This window comes from Lichenostomus cassidix, chromosome 1 (genome assembly GCF_008360975.1).
Source record: "Lichenostomus cassidix isolate B80296 chromosome 1, HeHo_3.0, whole genome shotgun sequence".
NCBI lineage: Eukaryota > Metazoa > Chordata > Aves > Passeriformes > Meliphagidae > Lichenostomus > Lichenostomus cassidix.
The window spans coordinates 25,981,406-26,006,734 of record NC_139479.1 but is presented as its reverse complement, the minus strand read 5'-3'; the positions used below and the strand labels follow the sequence as shown (position 1 = coordinate 26,006,734).

The following is a 25,329-nucleotide window of genomic DNA, read 5'->3' as shown; positions in this document are numbered from 1 at the left end:
AAATAAATTAGCAATAAATTTAGGCTAGATAGTTAGCAAGAAACTTACTGTGAGGCTGGTGAGGCACTGAACAGGTTGCCCAGGGAGATTGGGGCTGCCCCATCCCTGCAGTGTTCAGAGCAGGGTTCCGCAGGGCCTTGAGCAACCTGGCAGAGAGGTGTCCCTCCCCATGGCAGCAGGGTCGGGACTACATGATCTTTAAGGTCCTTTCCAACCCAAACCACTGCATGACTCGATGATTATGCTAAGTGCTGGCCCATCAATCAGAGCAAGGCTTATTCAGTCCTAGATTGCAATCAACAAATTTTTCACTATCTAGATCCAAAAAGTTTCTTGAAATTCCTGTGTGAGTTGGAATATCTTGGACTAGATCTCCTAGAATTGGTGGCAGAGGTACCGAAGTACAAAGCAAGCTCCAAAGTAAGGACATGCCATGCATTAACCAACAGACTCATCCTTTCCACAGAAACTAGACAGAAGGAGCAAAAATGCCTGCAGTTTAATCAGAACACACAGGGTCATTGCCAATCTTCAGATCCTGCTGCATTGTTGGTCCTCAAACAGGTGTCCACAGCATGAAGGAAATACATTATCTGATGTGGAATAATAAAAGCAGGTGGCATTGGCTGAAACAACTGAAATCACAGAATATTCTGAGTTGCAAGGCACCCACAAGGGCCATCAAGTCAACTCTTAAGTGAATGGCCCACATGGGGATCAAGCTTGCAATGCTGGCATTATTAGCATCATGCTCTAACCAATTGAGCTAACATGTTACTCCTTTACAAATCTTTTAGGTAGCAGTAGCTACGAAGGAATTTTTGGAGCCTTTTGCAGCAGAAGTATCTTGTGGGTTTTCATATCTATTCTGAAAATCTTTAAGGCAACAGTCACATCTTTCCACTCAGACAAAACTGATCCTTTGAAGAGAAAGATGAAGTTATGGGACAGAGTAAAAATGTATCTTTTGGGGGCACATTTATAAGCCAACCTGTACTGTCCTGGACCCTTGCACACAGCAGCCAAAGCCAAGTGAGGCAATGGCAATGGATGGAGCCAAGAATCAAGATTCTGAGGTCAAGCCAGGCCAAAATTAATAACCAAAGTCCTCATGAAGACAAGGACAATACTCAATTTGACTAGAGCCAGCGTGAATGTCAAATATCTCAGAAGCCGAGTCCAGGCAAGGGCAGGACTGGAGCAGGACAGGTGCTGGAGGTGCAGAAGGCTTGGGCAAGCAGGCACTGCCAGTACAAAGGCAGGGATTTGGACAGAACAAGAGCAGGCCAAACCATTGAACAGAAGACAAACGAGAGAAAAACTTTCCTTAAAGTCCTGTCTGAGACAATATCATGAACCAGCTCACAAGCTCTAACCTAACTGTAGCTGCCTAAAAGGCTTGGAGTCAAGCCAAGCCATATCAAGAATTCCTCTGACATCTAAAACAGTCCTTCACAATCTAGGACACTTGGCATACATTTCTTTCTAGGTAACTTTTAATACAAATAAACAATGGCTAGCAACAGCCAGCCAAAAAACCTCCAGCAAGGCACTGCCAAGGCACAGTGTCATGATATGCTGCCATTATAGCAACGCCCCTTCTCACTATTCCATCCATTTCCTCCCACTGATGACATGTGACACAGCAGTGGCTTGCTGTCTTTCAACCTGAGAATTGATCAGATCCAGGAATTATTTTTAAGTGCTGTTCCAACTCCCCGATTTCATTCACAATGTAACCACACAAGGATTTGTATTACCACAACCGAGGAATTAGCATTAATAGGTTCCTAAAGGCAGGCAAAACATAAACCAGTGTTGCTATCACAGCCGACACACCATCAGATCCTAACTGGGAAGTGCAGGAAGAAAGATGAACTTTTATCAATATTTAAAACTATTTTGCCAATGAAAAAGATTAGTAACATAGAAAAACAATGCAAGATTTATATCCATGTCTGACAGGAGTCAAAAAGGCCTGTTTCTCTAGAAGATTGTTATGCCACCTTCTATTTAGAAATTGCCGTGACGTCTTACTAGAAAACTAGATTTACATATGCTGGATTAAAAATAATGATGTTATAGAGATAAAGGGGTTTGGCTCCTTGAGAATCTATTTGCACTATCTTTCCATCTACTCAGTGTGCAGCACCAAACCTTTGCTGTCATGTTATCCATGAGACAATCTTGGTTACAATCATTCAGGATACATCAGCAAAGATGTAAAAATAACTAACAAAAGATCCTTTAAAGGAAGAGATGTGCCTAACAGAGCAGCTGCTGAGACACACTCATTCCAGATTCTTTCAGTGTCCAAGAAAACTCCCCAGCTGACCTCAAAGATGCCACCTGCACCACACACAAACTACCAGGATCCAAAAGAAAAGAAACCCCTCTGTACAAATTTTTTTTGCCAGCCACACTGAAGAAAAGACACCTGACTCTGGCCAGGAAATGTGTATGTTTCCTAAGTGATTAATTTTTCCGTTGGCTACTTTTCCACTTAAGATTCATGGCTCATACCATGTTTTTCAGGACAATGTGTAACTTTGGGTGAATTGTTTTAGAACTAAGAAATAAAACATTTTTATTCACCTTACTTTCTCATGTTTAGGAATATATGGGATTGGTATTGAATTCTGCACTCCATGCAAACTCCAAATATTTTCTAACATATGGAAGGGAAACTTGGGCATCTACAATTCCCTCTGTGGAGCCACAGCACAATTCCCACTGTCACTGGGACAGAACCAGAATTCTCTACACTACTGTGCTGGTGCTCATAGGAAAGCAATAGGATCACCTGGATCCAACAGATTTCCACAGTGAGAGTGTGTGCAATTTCTGATAAAATATAGACTCTTCCCCGAACTTTTCCTCCCTTGATACCCTTGAATTTCAAAGTGCAGCTGTGTCTAAAACTTGAATTCATGTTCAGTAATGCACAGACATGCAAAATAGCCAATACCCTGGATTCAAACGATGTATATGGCCTGCATCTATGCAATGAAGTCTTCTTGATCCAGATGGGGATTCATGAGAGTGCTATTAGGAAAGGAATATTTATAAAGTAGGAACTATAAAACTCCCAGTGTTAAGTACATAGTAGTTTGAATTCATATAAAAAATAGCAAATTCATGAAAGTACAACACCATAACAAAAATGCTAAAACAAACATACTACACTTAGACAAAATGAGCTCTCTACCAGTATTTATGGTCACGTACTATGGTCTGACATTGATGTTTCTAACATCATATCACTTTCATTCATTTCAATCTCGAATGTTTCTTCCAGTGGGCGACTGGTATCCGTACTTTTCCTTTGATTTGATGTCTCTAATGTTACTATGCCACTTTCATCCAGAGTTTGTCTTTCTATGTCAAATTCTCTGAAATCCCAGGGAGGTGAAATTATGTTCTTTAATGTCTTCACTGTGTGTACATCAAAGTCATAACATCTTAATTTGTCTTTGATCTCTGTTCCTAGGAAAACAGACAAACCATTAGTTTATTTCAAATGAATACTCCCAAAAATGTAATCTCAAAGAAAGTATCATCCAGAAACTACTGTAATTTTCTGCTTTCAGACCATCAGGGAGTTGTCGCTGGTTAATGACTGAAGCTGAATAGAGTTGCTCTGAAAAAATCCAGCAGCCTCCTCTTTCAAAAAAGCACAATGTAAGAAGCACAACTCAGATTCAAAAGTCTGTTTTGAGAAGTAATTGCCAATTCCCTTCCCAATCCTCCAAGGGGCTTTTTTTCTTAAGTTACACACAGCTTGGTTTGCATTAATGTGTATCACATGGCTGCATGGTTCTTCCAGATGTGTTAAATGACTACATATGGAGCAAGACAATATTGAGAAGAAACATCTGCTTCAATTGTGTGAAAAATCTGCAGGAAAAGCACTAGAGCACACAGATGGCTTTTACTTTTAAGGCTTCAGCCTTCTAAATATGCTTGACAGGACATCAACTGTGTTCACTACAGATAAATCACTTAAGTTCAATGAAGCAGAAGTCTGTAAAAAATATAAAAGTTTTTTTTTGCAGGAAGAAACTTTCATAGAAAATCTAAACCTATGGCAATATAATGTATTACTGTTATGAAGCACTTTTTTTATACTATATATAAAGCTGTATCTTTGGACTCAGAAGAACTTATCCTGTCTCCACAGAGCCAAGTTTTGGCAAGGTGAAAATACCTTGCTCTACAGCAACACTTGCAATAGTGCTCTGATTTTCTAACTCTATACCTCTGTTTTATTTTTACCCCTTTCCCTTTGGGATCCAAGACGCCACAAATCAATATTTTCTATAAAAGAAACCATCAACGCTTTTAATGTCAAAGTGTTTCCTTTCTTTATGCTGGTGAGAATTTACTGTCATGATGTTCACAAAAAGCAGTGGTCATCTGCAATTGTTGGTAAGTTCTGACTCACTTAGCCATAAAAAAAATCAACCAAAAAACCTCACAACAAAAATATACTCTACTTTGTATGGTTATTAGGTAGTGCTAGTCAGTCTTTCTTGACATATGAGTAACACTACTCTCAAAGGACTCAATGACTTTAAGAGACACGTAAGTTAAAGAATTACCAATATAGGCTTCAGAATCACCAATGTACATTTCTATGCAGTGTCCAAGCATTGTGACTGAAAATGTGTCATCCCGCCTGAGACCAAGGGCCTATTAAAAAAAAAAAAAACACAGAAAAAAGTATTTAACAGCAAATAAAAACGTTTACATCTTAAGTACATCTGCAACCTTTCGGATTGCTGGTTTGTTGTTCCACAGTCCATCTGAGCACAGTTTTCACTGTAAAAGCAAAGCATTGCACAACCGAAATAACACCATCATATGAACTGGCTGAAGTAGTAAGCAAGCAAAGCACAAAAACAAAACCAGAAGAGAATATATATACACACAGGGAATCATTCACATATCATGAGATATAACATATATTGCTGTTCATTTACTGTAAAATTTCTAGGTTATAAGTATGTTAAATTATTTCAACTGCATGAGAAGCTCACATACATAAAATATAAACTGCAATTCAAAATTTGCCAGAGGCCATTTTTTTACCTAATCAATAGAAAATAGAAGATTAAAAAAAACCATATTAAGATTATAAAATAGACACTAATTTGGAGGCTGGAAAAAATGCTGGTTCTCTGTCCCAAACCCAAACCAGAGTGAAACAGTAAATAACAATCTGTGACCAGTCCTTCAGTTGAAGCCAGTTACATACCGTGTGAAAATAGTCAATGGCACTTTCAAAGTTGCCCATGAGGCTGTGGATGTAGCCAATGGCAGAGTAAGTAGAAGCATTCTGAGGGATTAATACTAGAGCTTGGCGATGGTATTCCAGTGCTTCCTCATACTTCCTGTTAGGGTTAAATACAGGAGATCTGTTAGTAAGCTTCATGGTGAAAGGTGTTTTAACAGTATCCTGTGGGTATTTTCCTTAGCAAAGTGGAACACAGTTGTGCCAGAACTTTAAAATTATTGTTTCACACTCTGAACATAATAGAATGTACAAAAGACTCATGGATATTGACAATTTTCTTCCTCAGTGTAATTGAGAAATCATTGTTCTCCTTATGCAGCAAAACAGCTGCCTACAGCTGGGTCCCATTTGGAGATCTTAGCTATTTGATATGGTAAATTGCTTTAGATGTTTAATGCTGCTCATTGTAGCATTGGCTTGCTTTCTGTAGCTTTCATTTGCCTTCCCAGGGGAGAGAAGGAGCAATATGAGACTAAATCATACATCATTCAAACGGAAAAGCACTCTGGGCAGAAATTTCATAACCTTTAAGTGCTACATACACTGATACCTTTGTCAATTCCCTTTTGCTACACTCTCTATCAGAAAAGGAGGTTTAAACATATCCATGATTTCTATCAAATACCAACCACCCTTTCTTTGAAAATCATCTATTAATTAGACTGACTATTGCATTTGTTATTTTATAAAACAAGGATTAAATGTGCACTAAAACATTACTCTGAGAAATTGTCGCATTTGACATCCTAGCTCCACATTGTTAAAAATAAAGATAGCAATCACCCATTCACAAGAAATTTTAATGTCTATAGCGATAATGAAATAATGCAGTGAGCAACACATGAAGTTCTTAGAGGGCATCAAAAAACAATTGAGGCAGAAAAGTTATGCAACTGTTTGCTTGGTACACAAACTTTTCACATTATTTCTATTTTATTTTCACTCATAGTATTTACACGTCCAATTGACTACCACTGTATTTTAATATGCTGCTTTCAAATTTCAGCCATATCATACTAGTGAGTAGACATATATCCAGCAAGTTTTTCATAATTGCCATATCATGTATTACGAATACTACTAAATTAGTTATTATAGTGTTTTTTAAGATGTCAAAGAATATGTACAGCTGCCTAAATTCTCAACTAGATTTTTTTGGAAGATGATTTACAAGGATGCAAAAATATATTAGCTTTGATTTCTGAACCTGAGCAAAATTATGAGTTATACAAAGCATGATATAAGCAGTTAGTAACCTACTGTAGAAATTAAAAAAAGACAAAAGTAATTATAAACAAAACAAGTATTTGAAAAAACCCTGCAATTATACTCATGAACAGATTCCAGAAGCAGTGCCTTTTGTTTGATCTTGGCACAAGGAGTAACTATTATACGTCCTTATTTCATAATGAAAATGAAGACTAATTGGCAATTCGAGCACAAAGCAATTATTACCAAAGCCAAAGCAGAAGTACAACTTTCATCTACCATAATCACATTCTCATTAGGAGCTTTGAAACAAAAATTACAGTGTACACCAATTGAGCAATTAAAAACCACTAAAAACATCAAAAAATATTGCATTGATTGAACAAAAGAAAGCACTGGTTAAAGTCAGATTGAGGTAATTAATGAGAAAACATCTCTATGTTAAAACTGTTAAAGCTTGTATATGTATTTTGCACTTTTTCTGTTCTTGGAATGGAACTATGAAATGAAATATTAAATAATTTTGTTCTAAAAAAACATAAGCCAAAAGTAATACTGCCTTGCTGTGTTATAATGTCACTGAATATTTCACTTCAGTTAAAAAAAGTGAGTACTAGTCCAAGCAATTAATTGGCACAAACCCACCTTTATGTTAATTAAATCAGTGGATATGTTTCACTATGCAAGGACTGGGACAGTAGAGAGTTGAAATTCACACCCATACAAGGATCTAAAAGCTTAGAACCAATTCCTATCTAATACTAATCAATACTCAGAGAAAGGCTTTTACATCAGATACTTAACTTTTGTGTAATAAACAGGATATAAGGGGTGATTAATCTAGTTATGCTAGCAAGCTGATTTAGAGAATCTTGTTCTTATAGGATAATTCTACACTGCTCTCATGTGGTACCTAATCTTGATATAAATGAGAGAGAAAACATATTTGTGCAGCATTAGAGAAATGTAGCTCCAGTACTCTCTTCTTACTTGAGTTTTCTGCAGACATGTCCCAGGTTGTTCAATAAAGGCTCCCACTTATCAACTGTTACCTGCAAAATAATGCAACAGTTCAAATAACTGCAGCTTCCTAGACTGTAACTAAATTTTGTTCACTTTAAAAGAAAAGAAACAACACAGAAACGAATAGGGACGTTTGTTTATGAACAAGAAAAATATAATGAGTATTTTAAATTCTTAACACACACAATTAAACTCAAAACATTCAATAACTCATTTTTCTATTTTTTACATTCCCCAAAGCCAATTAAATTTCTTTAAAGGGTCAGTGATATTAAAACCTGATGCAAACCAAACAAAACTTGTTTTCTATTTAACTAGAAAAAAATCATGTCCAGTCTCAGCCTAGGAGCACCAAAGACATAGTTTTAAAATAAAATTTATATTGTATTGCTTCTATCTTTGAATAAGCACAACATGTTTTGTCACTAGCTATTACAGAATTTGCTGGAGTTTCACAGATTTATGACCTTGCATGTTATTAGAAAAAATACCTCATTTCCAATAGCTTTGATTTTTTCCAGTGCATCAAGGAACCACTTTTCTGCAGTTTTCCAGCTAAGGATTGAAGTGGTGGGAAAAGAAAAAAAGTAAATTAGTGAAGAGTTTTTGCTAGCTGTATGAGAAAACTGTATTCAAGGAAGATTTCTATGACATTATTTCATCATATGAGTGAAATTAGATATAAGTTCCAGTAATTTACATTTGGCTGTATTTTGCATTGTGGACTTAAGAGCTAACAAGACAAAACTAAGAAAAAAGTCAGAATCAAACAAAGAATATTGACTAGACACTTCTTATATAGGCTAGGTTTTTTTCCAGAAGGTATTTAGAACCTCTTGAGCTGACAAAACATTTTGCTGTACAAAATTTTATACTATGTGTGCAGACAGATGCCTTTTCATGCACTCAACTACACAATGATAGGCACATGGAAGATAGTATCAATCTCTGGATGTTCCTCAAGCATTAAATTGTGTCCTTGCTCAATCATAAAAAAGGAAGAACAATGTAAAAAAGGGTTTAAGGTTAACACCATCTAAACTACAATGAAAAGGCACTGTAGTTTGATAGAAGTACTTTAGTAGGTACATTGGCATATTGCATTTCAGAATAATCCATGTTTGAGACAGTATTTGATCATATTTTGCAAGCTTACTCTCCATTTTGAAATGCTACCACTCCAACTTCATGCATAACAAAAGGATCTTCAGGTGCAATGCTTAAAGCTTGGCTAAAAAACCGTTCAGCCAACTTGGAGTTGTTGGTCAAACCATATTCCAGGCCAATGTAGAGCATCGGCAAATGACACCTAAAAACCAAAAAACAGAGTGTGTGTTTGTTATCAAGAATGGAGTCACAAACTATAAAGACTTGCCAACTGTTTGCATATGTTCATGTCCATCCAAGTAAAAGCTGATTTAAATGGACTATTACCGTGTGGGGAATTTTAAACTCTGTTTAACAAGAGTTTGAACTGCAATACATAATTGTAGCCTGCTCTGGAATCACGTGTATTTTCTCAGCACTTAAGTTTAGTTCTGATGTGTTTTCCCCTAATTTTCTGTATACATTTAATTTACAAATAGAATATGGGAAAAGTAATAATTAAAAGAATTACATTTGCCAGTAACTACAATCAAATACAATGGTTTTATATGCAATATGACACAGTTAGTTCACAACTCATTTTACAACCTTCTCTCACAGCATGAAAGAGCTATTCAAGCTATTACTATACAGCAGTTGATGACCTGGTATGACAACCATGATTCACAAATTTCAGAAAATGTTCAGGTAGAACTTAGATTACCCATAATTAAAACTTGACTTTAGAATTTATAAAATCAGAATGGTAATCACAAATAATGTAGTTAAATGTAGATAGTTAAGTTATTGGGGATTTTTCTCCTGCAGATAATTGCTTCAAATGCACTGCTACTGTTTAAAGCAATGTAAGTCAATATTCTACACTACTTATGGATTAATTTTAGTCTTCCTGAATATGACATTTGGTACATACCCTTTCATGAGCTGTGCAGCTGTGAAGTAGGCAGCCATTGCTTGGTCATGCTCACTCTCCACTGCAAATGAATGTCCATATGCTATCCATGCAGGTCCATAGGTTCGCTCCAGTGTAGTAGCTTTGCTAAAAACAAGAGCAAGTCACAAGCAAACACATCTGAAATTAAATTTCATCTGCTTCAGACAACTACTTAGCAATGCTATGCTACATGGTTAGGTATCTATTAAGACAATTGTCTGTAATGACCAGTGGTAAACAGTTAAAAGTTCGAACTATTTAGCACTTAGAAGTATCATGCATTCTCATGAATTCATTTTATTCTTTCTGCTACTGTTCACAGACAGGAGGAATTACATGATATTACTGAACATAAACAACTATATAGTAGGTGAATTGAGTAAAATACAGCAAACATTACTAGTGACTCAAAATGTATTGCAAAATCCTGGCTATACATTTTTAAATAAATAAATTCTATTAAATCCAAGTTTCAGAAGCAGGATATGAAAATACCAAATGAACACTTCGCTTGAATTGTACGTTGAAATTTCACCATATAACTGTGCTAGCCTTGAAGAAGACAAGCATTTGTCACATCACAGGCTGAGCATCAGAGAAGTATACAAAATGTCCCTCAAGTCTTGAGCTGAAAACTGAAACCGGAGCATGAAGATTGCAACCTGAAGTCTTTACAGAAAGGTGGACTTGACAGGAACATTAGAAAGCTGTGTAGATTATTTTCTGAGTCTGAAGGCAAGGGCATTCATAACTAAACAGCTCATAAGAAGTGTGCCCAGTCTTTTCTTAAAAGCTTCTGACATAGAGATAATACACGTTCTGTAAGTGTTCTACCCTATTGCTTAATTATCCTTAAAAACATAAGTTTTTCCTAACATATAATCTAAATCATTCTTTCTCATCACAGATCCTAGAGAATGGTTTGTTTTTTGTCTTCCGGAATGAAATTTTACATATTCAAACATTTGTATCTTGCCACCCATGGCAGCAACGAAAGATATGTGGGTATGTGACTGTGTCTTCAAGCTTCTCTTCTGAATCCCAGTTGCCCCTAGCCTTGTTAGCATTGCACTATCATTCTTTTCCAAGAAATTTAAGCATCTTGTTACAATTTCATTTTTAGCAGACCTCTTTTCCCTTTTGTTAGAACTACTCTAAATTTTGATGCTTGTTTGATTTGTGGTTTTTGTTTTGTTTTTCTCTTCAACACATCTATAGATCCTTTCCTGCCGGCTAGGGATGCTTGTACATTTAAAGACATTTTTTATTTCATCAACAAAACCAAATGTTTTACTCATGACAGCTTCTTGAAGAATTTCACACTGCTACTTTCAAGGAATTTAAACATTTTACTCATCATAACCAGGCATTTAAGAAGTCTAAATTACTAACCCATCTTTAAACATATTGTCTGTAAAGATCTCTGAAAAATTAGTTTTGCAGGTTGATTTATGGCTTCTCTGTTTAAGCTTACAGCACCAAAACATATGGCTTGCTTCACAGCAATGATCCCTAGTGCTGATATTCACTACACGTACAGAAGACCTACAGGAAACAGCATTGACCAAACCTAAAAAGTCCACAGTTGCTTGTGCACAGAAAGAACTGGACAGCCATATGTCAGAATTTTCTATAAAATTCTTCCCTTTCAGATATGAAACCTGAAACTGGGAGAATGCCAGTGTCTCTCAACTAAGAACTGAGGCCTGCTCACCTACAGCTGTAGTTAGCTAGGCAGCAGGAGCGACTGCAGGGACTACACCTGCCCAGAACAGGAAGGTGACTGCCTAGAGAGATAGCACATAAGTCTTCCTCATTTTGAAAGTATCTCAATGGATGAGGTCTAAATTGCTATACCAAAAAAAGGTTGGCACCAAAAGGAATATTTAAGTAGTAACGAGTTTATTGAGGCTTCTGTTTAAACAATCGTGAACATTAAATGTTTATTTAGCAAGTGAGCAACAGATTCACTAAGGAAAACAGAAAAAAAAATTACCTGAGATATCTTCTAGCATGTTCATTTTTGTGGCCAACCATGAGATAATAGCATCCGACTGCAAACCATGACACCTACACATTAAAATCAAAATAGAATATTATTAGATACATCATACTCATTTTAAGTGAAGCATCAGAAGAGTGGAAGACATAATAATTAGAGAAGTTCAGAACATTTTCACTGAATCCCAGGCAGCTCTTCAAATTACTTGGTATTACAGACAAGCTAAAACTGCTGGCATGTACCTTTCTAACTGGGGCTTATTCAGCTTCATGAAGAGAGAGCTAAGTGGAAAGCTTATCGCTGTCCTCAATTATCTAATGGTAGGGAATACATGACTGAGCCAGACTCTTCTCAGGAGTGCAGTGGCAGGATGGGAAGCAATAGGTACAAGATGCAACACAGGAAAATTAGATCAATTCAAAGAAAGCAATTTTCACGGTGAAGGTGATCAAACACTGGAAAAGGTTGCTCAGACACATGCAGACATTTATTACTGTAGCATTTATTTTAAATTATTAATCAAAGTAAATAGCTTGCACTGAATACCTTTTACAGGTATTTAATTTTATAAAAAGAACCTTGATGTAAGGAAATTACAATGCAGAGAAAATAAAAGGAGTGAACCATTTCACGAGAAACATTTTATCCAGAAACAGATTGTGAATTCGGTAGCTCAAACTATTATACTGCAAGTTTTATGTGCTTTCACATAAAAAAGAAACCATCTGGCAATGAAGGCTTAGAACAACTTACAGGATTATTTGGGTACAAGTCCACCAGTTTGTGAGAAAGATAGAAAAGTTCTACATAGTGGGAAGAAACAAGAAAAGAAAATTAAAACACGTTAAAACCTTTAAATGTTTCAAGTCTTTTAGCTTTCCACACAAAATATACAGAACATCTAACATTATTAATCCACAAGTGAACAAAAATGCTTTCTTTTAGTGGTAATGCTTTAAACTGCCTGAAAATAGATTCAGTTTTGCAATTAGCTAAAGAAAACCCAACCAAAACAACCCATAAGTCTTCACAGCACACAAACAAGCAGCTATACTTCCCACCCTTTAGGAATTCTGCAATAGCTTAGGTCATTAACGAACATTAAAATAAATGCCAGCAGTATTACACTTGAATGTACCTTGTCAAGGTAAAACACTATTCAACTTCCTACATCTAAAAGGTATAACATACTGGCTAGATCCATTTCAAAGTAGAGTCCTGTGCATTAATATGCTGAAAATAGGACAAAAGCAAATAAATTATTATATTATTTGGAATAATTCCAAGTGATTACATTTTTAGTAAAAATAGTAAGTCTAATTACTGGAATAACTTACTACAGATTTTCTAATAATAGCAGCAGTAATCATCTACAGGGTAACACTTCCATTGCCTATGCAATTTCTAAGGAAATAGCATTACAGCACATAAAGCTTCTATTTCTTCAGAGCACAGTGCTCTTAAACCAATGAGATTGTCCTGGAGCACTCTGCATCAACTCTCAGCTCCAGAAAAATCAAATATTAAAACTGCTTACAAAATACCAACTTATGTACATAATGCTTCTCAAGGCACATTTAGAAGACAAATCAAGAGTACTGGCCCCTTTGTCAGATGTAGTTAACTGTGAAATAACTGGGAAGCATGTTTGCTAATCACCAAGATGTACCAGTACACCTAATGACCTATTTGTGTACATTAAATGCACCATCCCCAGAGAGACTGCACAGCATATGAGCTCCTTATTCTATTTTCCAATTGATCTTAAAGACATTCAAGCTGCTCATTGATTTATATGCAGTCTGAAATGAGAAAAGCCACCCCAGCAGCAAGTAAGCTATTACTGTAATTCCAACAAAGGTGTTGCATGATTATCAATTTGTTTGAACTAAAGAGAGGCCTTCAAAACAACAAAGACAAGGAGAGTCTAGAATTTTTTTATGACAAAACAAGCATGTCCACCTAAGCATACACAACTGCTGAAGTTCTTTCTACTTCAAATTATTGTATTTTATTGCTGGGCAGAAAAAGTATACCTAGATACTGCACAAAGATCACCTGGAAACAGAAATCACAATGACAGGAATGAGGCAGTGTAGCTCACTGGCCTCCTGGCTACACAGTCCAGCAGTTAAAAGATAGCAACACTCATGACAATGTACTCTCCACAACTCCTTCACCCTAACCCTCAATCTGCTGTCAGCTCTGAAATTCCCTTCTTTACCAGTTACCACTGTTTTCTTGAAACTGCAGGTAGGAGGCAAAATATATGTAAGTTTTGAAATTGTATATAAGGGGGTATCTCGGCATCTTGAATTCTTTACTAAAACTGGGGCTTTACAGCTTTCTGTTGATTTGTATTAAATGTTGTATTCCTTACCATTTGCTTTGTTAAGCTCCACAAGTGTCCCTATATGTACAGGTAAACAATTTGCATGGAAGGGATCTTTTTCCATCACTCTAAAAACAAAAAAATTAAAACAAAATCTGCAATGCACATTTCAAAAAATTTAATGTGTTAAAAGCAACTGGCTTTTATAACATGTAATGTTCCAGTTAATGACCACTTTAGGCACTACAAAACTATTTGTGACAAAAAGATAACTATTAACAGCATAATAAAGTCTATTTTCAGACCAGAAATATAACAGTTAATTTAGCTTAACAAGAGAGGATAAGAGAAAATTCTGTTAAGCTGAATATACAATTAGAAAATCAGAAAAAAATGCTCTTTTGTTTAACAGGTCACTTCAAATTTAACCAGCAGACAGCAAACAACATTTGTGTTCATCTTTTCCATACATTTGGCAGCAAATGTATTTCAAGCTACAGTCCTCAACTTCCTGAGGTTAGTATGCCTTAGGAGTCACATTTAGCTCAATTGTAAAATTTTGTTTCCTGTGGCATTCAGAAACAAATCCATGTGTTCAGCTCTACAGTAAGCTGAGAAGCAAACCATGGTAGTGTTCTGACCCCTCTGACAACTGAGCAGCAGCACATGCCCAGGCTAAGTAACAACCGATACACAACTCTTGGCCATCACAATTAGAAATAACATAATAGCTTTTGGAGTTAATAATATCTTTTCATTGTTATCAATAACATTGTAACTGTTAATTGGCCAGAGGAATCAAAGTTCCTAGCTAACCAACCAATTCAAAGCAGTTCATTCTGAAGACCAAACAAGAAGTAGGTAGAGAGCACACAAAACTGAAGGTACTGGAATAAAGAAGAGGAAGGGAAGTGCAGCACTGTGCTGATTAAGGGGTGTTTTACCTTGGACACTTCTGCTACATAGTATAAAAATACCATGTCTTGTCAGACACAAACTACACATTTTAAATATCTGAGACATATATAACATATTACATGTATATTGAAGTACATATCAAATTGTCATGTATGTTTATCCACTGAACAACATTTGCTGTAAGTCCAGGCATAATTATTACACTCCACCATATGAGAAAAAAAACCTGAAAGTTGCTCTGTACACTTACACTGAAGTAAGCTTGTAACACATTTTGAAGTCACAGTTGTAATAATGTCTTTCAGCTAAGGATACTACCACATCCAGGTTTTCCTGAAGACCATCTACTGATTCAGGAATCAGTGTTTCACTGGGTTTATTATACTGAAAGACAAAAGAAACAACATTTGAAACAAAAACTAATCTAAAATCAGATAGTATAAGTATTAATAGTTTTAGTCCTAAAAGAATATTTAAGAAGCATTGAAGTCCCTAAAATTTTAATTTTTAAACTGAAAGTTCTTAAAAACTCTATTTGGTAAAATATTTCTTTAAAATGTACTTTAAAAAGCTCATCTAGAACACAAAATAAGCTTGCCATAATCACTATCTTTTGTGTAGGCTGAACAAATTAAATGAGCACGGTATAGTTGGTTTTTAGTGCTCTCACCTCATATTTGGATAAAAATAGTCTAGAATGATGTTGTTATATCCTAATATTCTCAGGCAACTGACATTTTGCCTACATTATTATCAATCTTTTTGTTTGATAACAAATTTATTGAGAAACCTAGAAGTTTCTCAACAAATAAATTTTCAAAAACATAAATCAGAATTTCAAGTTGTCACCACAGCAAAAAACAATTAACAGAAAACTGTTACACTATTCCATAAAGTGAGACGTACTGCATCAAAAATTTTAAAATTTACAAAGCCCATGTTTATTTCAATGCTCACAATAAATGGGATCCAAGAAAATTTACACCCTAAGTCAAGACTTTCAAGCAATTTCCCAATCAATTTTGGAACTTACCTTTTTCAATTTATTCTCAAATAAAAAGTGAAGCAATTCCTGTTCTTCTTCTGTACATTGTCTATTAAGAGGTAGAGATTCAAGAAGTTCTTTTTCTATATGAATGAAAAAATATTGGTTGTCATATTACAGAAGAAACAGCAAGTTCCAACATTTCAAGAGCTTAGAGATGCAAAGGATTTTATCATGGTCATCCCAAGTGCAAGGAATATAACAGCACAGATACACTGAAACAGATAATACTACTAATTTTGGAAATTAGGGATTGATTAGTTTTTCCTTCTACACTTTAAAATAAAATTTACTAAAGATGAGAACACACCACTATTTTTTTTCACTCCACATGTCAAATTTTGTCACTCGGAATTCTCTATTACAACCAATGCCTAATGCAACTAAGCAAACCCCAGAAGTGTTTCATTGATTCAAAGCCTGCGAAATTGAGTATGCAGGAAAAAACTTTTTAGGCTAGGCAAAGCAGAGGAGCTTTGGGAGCTAACAAGCAGGACAGCTGGGTTACTTTGTTTCTTTCAATTCTTAGCACTGCAGGACTGAAAAATAGAAATTCAAATGCAAATTTGCACAATCATAATTTTCACTCATTTCATACATTTTCTATTCTTAACATTGTGAAGTCTGTTACTTGTTGTACTGCATTTTTATCTAGGAAAACACATATTGAGAAAGCAGGTAAATTTTACTTGTATTTGAGAAATACTTGTCTCCAGACCTTCTTGTGCTGTCAGCATATGGTGCGAAGTTAAAAGATCAAATGCTTCAAAGCAATAAACATCAAGCTTCAAGGCCTCTTTGTAGCTGTAAGTTGCCAGGGTTCTATTATCCAAAGCATCATAGATCTTCCCTCGCAAAAGGCATATAGAGCTTTTGATCTGGTGGAAAAGCAGGACCGGAGGTCAAAGACTGAACCAATGTTTGCAATTTGGTTTTGAGCACAAATCAAATGTGCTCCCTGGGAAGTAAAAAGTATTTAATGTATGCCAGAACTTTTTTCTAGTGTCTTTAAATAAAAAGTTGTCTCTGTCTCAAAAAAATCCTAAAGAATGCTCTGTCAGGTTACCTACTGCCAAGCAAACACATGCTTGAAATAAACAGGAGGACAGAGTTTATCTTTTCTACTTCTGGCATCCAGCTCTCTGATACTGAGTTGTAACCTAATTATACTAAATTCCCTTCATATTCAATAGAGAGAAATTGTCACTTCCAAAGGCAATACACTTCTTTGCTGATCATTAAACCACAAATTTAATGCAAGACAATAAAGACCACAGTAGAGATGAAAAAGACGAAATCAGTGGACTCAACTGTTCTGAACAGAAAATATATCCTATCTTCAATCCAAAGCACAGATGTTCCAGAAATGAAAGCAGTGAAAGATCTTAATTACCAGTTGTGCTACAATGTTTATTGACTAACATGTTCTTTCAAAATTCCCTAGACGGGTATTCAGTTCAGTCAGGCCACAAAAGTGTCAGCAAAACTTAACACATTACCCATCTCTATCATCACACTAAACAGTCCTTTAATCCCATTATACCAGCATTCAAAATTAGTTATCAACAATTTAACTCACTTTGCTACTTCAGTCATACAGGGAAAATGCTGTCAATCACCTACACTGTAATTTCAGCTAATAAATTTTAATTTGTACCTCTGGAACTTGTCCTAGGTTGCAATATAGATGTAGTTAAGTATTCTATTACCACCAGCTGTGGGCCGTTAGCTGCTATCACCTGCTAATGACCCACTCTGGATGACAGGCAATGGGCCATCCGTTAGCTGTTACCAGCTGCTAATGACCCACCCAGCATGACAGGCAATGGGCCATCAGAGACCCACCGTGTGACTCATGGACTTATCTCATCCCATTGTGAGATGCTCTGCCTAGGAGGGAGGAACCAGGTGTTCCCACCTGGATATAACCTGGCCCTGGAACTGCCTGAGCTAGCCCTGTCTACTGGGTTCCCAGAGGACGAGAGCTACACTGGATCTTCAGCTGGAGACTAGACCTTCACAGGATCACCGCTTCAACTGGACTACTTCAGTTGGACTGCTACTACCACCCTAACAGGGTGTTAGGTTGTATCTGACTTTGTCAGTGCTTTTTCTTTGTATTATTTCACTTATTTTTAATTTCAGTCTTGACTTGTGATCTCCCACTGGTTTGTTTTCAAACCAACACAGAACTAAAGACTCTTCACAGACCCTTCAGCCTACACGTGGTACCAATCCCTTTAAGTTGTGTGTCTACACACAATTTTTTAACTGAGCTACAAAAACTTCCCCTTCACCTCACATAATTTTCACAAATGTGATCAAAGAATATCCCACTGAGAACACACTTGAATGATCATGAAGTATTTAATTAAAAATAACTAGAGGAGAAAAAAACTTGCTTTGTTAACTCAGAACCTGCAGCCCAATTGAAAGAAACATTAGCACACATTATCAAGACTGAGTACAGAGCTAAAAGACTGTAAAACCCAATGTTAGATCATGCAGCTACTGCAAAGTGTCTGCAAATAATTAATAAGAAGTTGTTGAAAAGCACCATTTATTTTTGCATACCAAGTTATTTTCATACAGGTGAGCTAACAAATGACTTGTCACTGAAAGAAGAATGATTCAGCATTTCTGAAAATTATGTTCTCTGAAAAAGAAAGTTTAAATGCAGTTTCAGATTCATAGAGCTGTGAAATCACTTTTTGACTTCACAATCTTTTTTCCTACAAAAATATGTTTTTAAAATAATGTCACTTACAGAGGACTGTGACATCTCCCAGTCTGTAGAAGAATCTTTCAACCCACTTTCATCCTTCAAGTACTTTTCAAAAAGTCGTTTGTTGATTGGCTCCTCCATATCAAGAATATCCAAGGCCTGTTGATGCTCTTTTGCAGCATACTAAGCAAACATGTACATGTAAAAAACAGTGTTTTGAAAAATTTGCACATAAAGCACCAATAAACACGGCATCATGTTTCAAAGGCATAAGTTATAACAACCAGTGTTCATCAGCAGATTTTTCATCCATGCATTTTCTTATTTGGCCATATATTATTTTATAATTGCAATTAGCTCTTTTGTTGGTCATCTATAATATGCAAAAATTATTTAAAAATGCAAAAATTATAAAATAAGCACCTACAGAAAAATCTATTATTCAGCACTATGCAGTCAGAGAAACAGGTACAGTTCTAAAAATAATTAACAGAGGTTTTAATAAAATACCATGATCTTATTCTATAAGCAGCACATTAAAAACAGAAATTTGAAAGAATAATCTACCAATTGATTCAGTTGTACCTGTGAAAGCCCTGCATTTTTCTTTTTATGTATGACATTTTATACAGAAGTATAAAGCTCCTAACTATAGTTATACAACCATAACTCACATGTCCTCGGGTCAGATTACAATGAACCAAATAAAAGTGTAAACATGAAGACAATGGACAAAAATGGTTCACATTCTTCCCCCACAAATATTAGAGGAGTATTTCCTGGAAAAAAAGGCCAGTTGGATTTCTTCAGAGTAGTGCCACAATGGATACTCCAGTGACCCTACTGAAAGTTAATGAATGAAATCAACCGTCAGAAAATTTAAACCCATTGTTCCAATGAACATAAATATCTACACTGCCTGTCAGGTACTTAATATTCCCCAGATGTGTCTTTATTTAGTTTAGTTTGTTTCCAGTAGGGGTCAAAATGTGTACTCACATGACATCTAGCTGCAAGGTAGCGACATGCCTCATACAACTGAAAGAGAAGTTTCATACAAATTAGTTATAAAGAGAGAACGTTTGCTTCCACTGCCAGACTCCATTTTGCTCTCCCCTTTTCCAGTTCTATGGTTTCTTCACCCCTTTCACCACCAAAAGTCCTTCCTGATCAAGCCTGTAACATTTTCTCTACTACTGAACTCTCAGGGGACACATCACTCTTGCCTTTACCACTCACTATCAAAGTGGAAGGACAATTGAAACAACTCCCTCTGAAGTATTAATCCACCTTCCCATACCTGCTGCAGTTACATCCTTGGACCCTTTCTGTGCTATCTGGGGACAACACTTTGAATCAATTGAACACAGGGTCTTCTCAACGACACCATGCAGCTTTCTTAATTACTTTTCTTACACACATAATCCTCTGATGGTGAGGAAGTCACTGTGGTTAGCAGCAGAGGCTTAAAAGAGGGGTAACAGTAGTATGTCTTTGACCAAAATGACTTACCTTATCCAACTTACGTGATCGAAGGGCATGTGCTGCCCTATGATACTGAGCAGTTAGGTAAAGACATTGGGCCAACCAGTAGATATCTTGTGGTTCCTCTGAAGTAACAGAACAAATCACAAACCATTGCTTTACCATATATCTTCAAACACTTTAATACAGAAGGTTCACTTTTGCTACTCTAGCATCCTAATGAGTTAAAAAATTTTATTTATAAATACATATATAGAACTTACAGTATCTACCAGTGAGACATTAAAATGAAAAGATAATCAGATTTTAACTTTAAAGACATCAGACAGTGCACTGGAAAGTGAATACAAAGAATGTCATACTAGAGGTGCATCATGAGAAGGAGGCAACAATGATACACATTAAAAAAGCAGCAGTTGCAGGTTACCCTGCTCTTGGACACAGGGTAGAAAAAAACCAACCCATAATTGTCTCTCTCAATAAAAGGATCAGTGGGAACCTAACAATAATGAAAGCACTAGACTTCCATAGCTCGGAGTTGGTATTGCAGAAGTACAGCTTAGCACCCTCCTACCTTACTGGCAACCATAGCCTTTGGGTGATCAAGCCCCTGGAATCACTCTAAGAAGTGTAAGTGGCTGGTGGCCATAGGCACACACAGGCAGCCAGCACCAACTCCCTCTGTAAACCTGCACTTGTCACCCAGAGCAGCCCTGAGTCCTGTGGGAAACCACCACGGGCTCTTGTTGCTCTTATTTTTCAGTTTCTTAAGGAAGGCAAACTTGAAGGTTTGGTCAGTGTGTGAGTTATAACTCAAAAGTGAGTTGTAACACAAAATTCAAAAGGGAAGGAAGATGAGTTCTGCTCTATTTTTAAGAGATTGGCATTCCAAAGATCACAAAAAACACTTACACAAAACCTCAACATTTAGCCAAACAGCACTAAAACCCCACCAAAACAAAACACTTTCAAAAAGAAGTTAATGAAATAAAATGTAAAAAGCAACCACTTACCATGAGAGAGTGAAGCCACTTTGTCAGCCCAAAACAGGGCACTTTGATACTGTTGCTGTAAAAGCAGGATAGAAATAATTAGTATTAAAAATACCAGTATTTGGTATTAGCTCTTCTGGATAATTTTGAAATACGATGTACATCAGTCACATTTCATATCTTATGCATGTAGTCACTAATGAATGGCAATTCACGTTTCAGATCTTTGTAACTTAAAAAAGTAGTTTTAAAGGGCCAGTACTATAACCTCCAAAAGAAATCCAAAAGTTATTTGAAGTGGAGTTCATTTATCTTCAATAAAATGCAGGTATCTTTGACCAAAAGGTATGTGCTGTGTAAGTATGGCAGTAGGTCATTAGTTGATTTGCCATCACTGAAAAAGTAGCAAGAATCCTCTCCTCCAGTTAAAATAAATGTTACATTTTAGAAGAAAGAGAATAGTAAATATAAAAAAGGCAGACAAATTACTTCAGGTAACTCCAGCAGCACCATCTCTGATCAAGAAATTTTCATTCTTCAGTCAAGATGCTTCAACCTCACATAAGCCCATAGTGACTATGTGAATTTCCTCTTATTCTTAGATACACAGTTTCACTCTTGAGACTCCAGTTCAGCAGAAGCAAGTGAAATATGTAAGAGTGGTAGCAACAGAGATCTCACAGTAGAGTTTGCTGGTATATTCCACTAACCCAGCTACAGTTGCCACCAGATTTAGGGTGCCAGGCAGAATCTCATACAGTTGACTGGGATTATTTCCTGAGATCACCAGGCATTATTGTTGTTCCTTTTTATCCCACTCCATGCAATAAGGCCTAACATGACTGCCAGGATATGCTGGACATTTAACAAATACCCTGCCATTGCAAGGATTTGTAAGACCTTAAAAAACCACGTAGTAACAGGACAAGGGGGAATGGAATCAACCTGAGAGAGAGTAGGTTTAGATTAGATGTTAGAAGGAAGTTCTTTGCTGTGAGGTTGGTGAGACACTGAACAGGCTGCCCAGAGAAGCTGTGGGTGCCCCATCCCTGGAAGTTTTCAGTGCTGGGTTGGGTGGGGCTCTGAGCAGCCTGGGCTAGTGGAAGGTGTCCCTGCCCATGGCAGGGGATTTGGAACTAGATGGTCCTTTATGGTCCCTTTCAGCCCAAACCATCCTGTGATTCTCTGAAGACTAAGAAAGCCTTGATAGCTTCTGTCCTCTCCTGCACCATTGCAGTTGTGGAGTTTGTTTAGAACCTCAGAGACTGTTTTATGCTTTTGGAGCAGAGATTTGGCAGTCTGTTCTGAAACTCACACACTGATGGTAACCTGGTCTTCATAAAGCACTACACTCCATGACCTAAGTGGTCTCTTCTATCACGTGTTCCCACATTTCCTACTTGATGGGGATTAATAATGCCCAGCAAATTTGTCAAGAGAATAATTTGGTTTCAATCTGCAGTCCCAAAGGAGAAAAAAATTCACAGAACTCCCCAAACCAAACCCCCCCCCCATTTAATAGCTTTCTACAAAAGAGATTTAAATAATTCTCTCAAAACCTCAGAAGAAAAGTATAATCCAGGCCTACAAGGCACTGCATGACTTCTGTTGAGCAGTTTTACAGTACTGTAAGATGACCATATTACACAAAAAAGCAACCTCATATTCTTCCTGATGCCCCTTCCTCAGAAGTGCACATCTATCTATACAGCTGTGTGGGAAAGCAGCTTGGTGAAATAGTTTAACACAAATGAGAATAGCAATCCAAACCGATCAAACCCAACAAATTAGCTATGGTACCTAATCAGCCTTACAGTCAGACTTGCTGGCCACACAGAGAAATGCCTTGCTAATTTAAGGAATGTGCTTTTCTCCACAGTGATGCCTGCACCAAGTCTGAACTGGAAGGAGAGAAGAAGAGTTTGATGCTATGTTTAATCTAATTTATTAATGCATTTTTCCTCTTGTGTCTTTTTTTTTTCTTTTTTGCCCTGCAGCAACATAATAACTGAATCCACCAACAAATGAAAACAACGCTGCCCTCCTAAGAGCCTTCTGCAGCATTGCAGGAGTGTGATGGGCAGCTTGAATCACCAGGCAGGGAATCACAGAATGGTCTGAATTGGAAGGGACCTTAGAGATCATCTAGTTCCAACCTGCTATGGGCAGGGACACTTTCCACTGGACTAGGCTGCTCAAAGCCTCATCTAAAGTGGCCTTGAACATTTCCAAGGAAGGAGCATCAATAGCTTCTCTGGGCAACCTGTTCCAAGTGCCACCCTCACCACCCTCACAATAAAGAATTTCTTCCTAATATCTAATCTAACCCTAATCTCCCTTAGTTTGAGTCCATTCCCCATTGTAATTATCATAGAATCATTAAGGTTGGAAAAGACATCCAAGATAATCAAGTCCGACCTTGGTCTGAAGGCACCACACTCACTAAACCATATCACCAAGCGCCATGTCCACTTCCAGGAAGGGTGTGGAAAGCCGGTTCCAAAGCCTAATCACCCTTTCAGCGAAGAGATTTTTTTTTTCCTGATGGCCAACCTGAACCTCCCCTGGTGCAACTGAGGCCCTTTCCCCCTGTTTAAGCACGCACGGGCCAGCTTGCACAATCCGAAAGGGCGGCATCCTGCAAATTCCCTGCGCGACACAGCAGCCCCGCAGCTGCCACCGCGGGCTCTCCTGCTGCTCCTCCACACGCGGCACAGCAGGCGAGCCCCCGGCAGGCCCGGCTGCACGGCACAGCGCACCGGGCCGCTTCCGGCCCGCCGCCGCTCCTTCCCCTTCCAGGGAAAACGGGCACCAGCACAAAATTGCTGCCTCTCCGCCGCCGCAAAGCCCGGCACCGCCGCCCTGCCCCGCCCCGGCCTCCCTCCATGCGGGAGCCACGCCGAGAGCGGTTTTTCCTCGGGAAAAGCCCGGGGACCTGCCGCCCCTTCCCCAGCAGCATCCCCGGGCTCACCTGGTCGATGTAGTGGCGCACTCGCTTCCTGAGCCGCTCCAGGTTCATCCTCCCGCCCGCGCCGCCTGGATCCCGGAGCCGCCGAGGGACCGCGGGCCGCCCGCCGGTGCAGCGCCCAAACCCGCCCCTGCTTGTCTCCCTCCTCCCGGAAACTGAGCCCCGAGCGCGGCGTTCCGGGAGCGCTGGGGCTGTCCCCCCGCGCGGGCCATGGCTGCACCCGCCCTGAATAAACATATCTTGGGACTTTTCTCTGCAGGCCATGCCCCGGAGGAATTTGTCCTGAAGGGCTTCTTCACAGTTTTGAAGTGAAAGATCGTGCCTAGAATTCGGCCCGAGGGAATGGCCTGAGGCTGAGTCAAGGGTGGTTTAGGCTGGATGACAGGAAAAGGTTTTTCACCCAGAGGGTGGCTGGGCACTGAACAGGCTCCCCAGGGCAGTGGGCACAGCACCAGCCTGACAGAGCTCAAGGTGCATCTGAACAAGGCACAGGGTGTGACTCTTGGGGATGGTTCTGTGCAGGGCCAGAGTTGGACTCGATGATCCTTGAGGGTTTCCTTCCAGCTCAGCGCATTCTGTGATTATCTCTGCCAGGGCTCCTGTAGAGATCTGTTGCCCTGAGAGCTCCCTTTGGCTGCTTCAGCCTTGTGGTTAAAATATTCCCTCGAAGTTTGCAGGGATGGTAAATAGTGTGTCAGGAGGTTTTCTATGAGTTCTGCGTCTCTCAGGCATTTTTGGTATCACACAGATTAGGGAATCACTCACTCGGACACTGCTGAAACATGTCAGCTTTCACTACTGAAACCCAAGTAATGTGAACCATTAAAATGCCTGATTTGAAGTAATTCAGGTACCACCCAATACATCTTGGAGTGGGTGTGCCTGGGATAAGAAGAATCGCCTGTGTTTGCTTCAATGGAGGAGAAAGTCTTGCTTCAGGGTTACAGTGTGGAGAAGGCCACAAAGGGGGCAGCTGGTCACAAGCAAACAGTCTCCATTTAGGGAAAATGGATCCATGTGCTCTCTCTTGAGTTATTTGCTGTAGCTGCACTTTGATGTAAAACTGTTTGATTTCAGTGATTTCCTCCAGTTATTAATTAGGTCAGCTTTCACCTTACACTGTGTCACCTTTTGGGAGCTAATTCTTCTCTGGTGCCATTGAGTGTCTGTGCTGCAGATGGCAGATACTTGTTTTGTGCCTGCTGTAAAGCATAAATTTACTTTGCTTTTTTTTTTACTCAGCTACCTTGGTCGGTCTGCTACTTTTTTGTATTTTGGTAACCAACGTCTTGG

General features: G+C 38.1%; 1 protein-coding gene across 1 annotated transcript; it reads right to left on the bottom strand.

Moving 5' to 3' along the window:
- Positions 1-3,196: 3,196 nt before the first annotated feature.
- Positions 3,197-24,186, bottom strand: CDC16 (cell division cycle 16). The gene is made up of 18 exons (XM_085053583.1): positions 24,040-24,186; positions 21,090-21,144; positions 20,104-20,201; positions 19,591-19,629; positions 18,634-18,774; positions 16,585-16,744; positions 15,855-15,949; positions 15,072-15,205; positions 13,952-14,031; positions 12,325-12,374; positions 11,566-11,639; positions 9,549-9,674; positions 8,685-8,837; positions 8,020-8,083; positions 7,496-7,557; positions 5,258-5,393; positions 4,602-4,692; positions 3,197-3,486 (listed from the first exon to the last, which is right to left on the bottom strand). The coding sequence occupies exons 1-18, from the start codon at positions 24,085-24,087 to the stop codon at positions 3,221-3,223; spliced, it is 1,872 nt and encodes a 623-aa protein (XP_084909709.1). The 5' UTR covers positions 24,088-24,186; the 3' UTR covers positions 3,197-3,220.
- Between the last annotated feature and the right edge of the window lie 1,143 nt (positions 24,187-25,329).

What these genes read in the sequence shown, in the direction of transcription:
- CDC16 (XM_085053583.1), bottom strand. Translation starts at nt 24,087, where the DNA reads ATGAACCTGGAGCGGCTCAGGAAGCGAGTGCGCCACTACATCGACCAG. An exon ending in TGTTACAAGCTTACTTCAGT is followed by an intron (nt 14,032 to 15,071) that starts GTAAGTGTACAG and finishes TTTTGTTTTTAG; the next exon opens with AGTGATGGAAAAAGATCCCT. An exon ending in CCATTGACTATTTTCACACG is followed by an intron (nt 4,693 to 5,257) that starts GTATGTAACTGG and finishes TTTTTTTAATAG; the next exon opens with GCCCTTGGTCTCAGGCGGGA.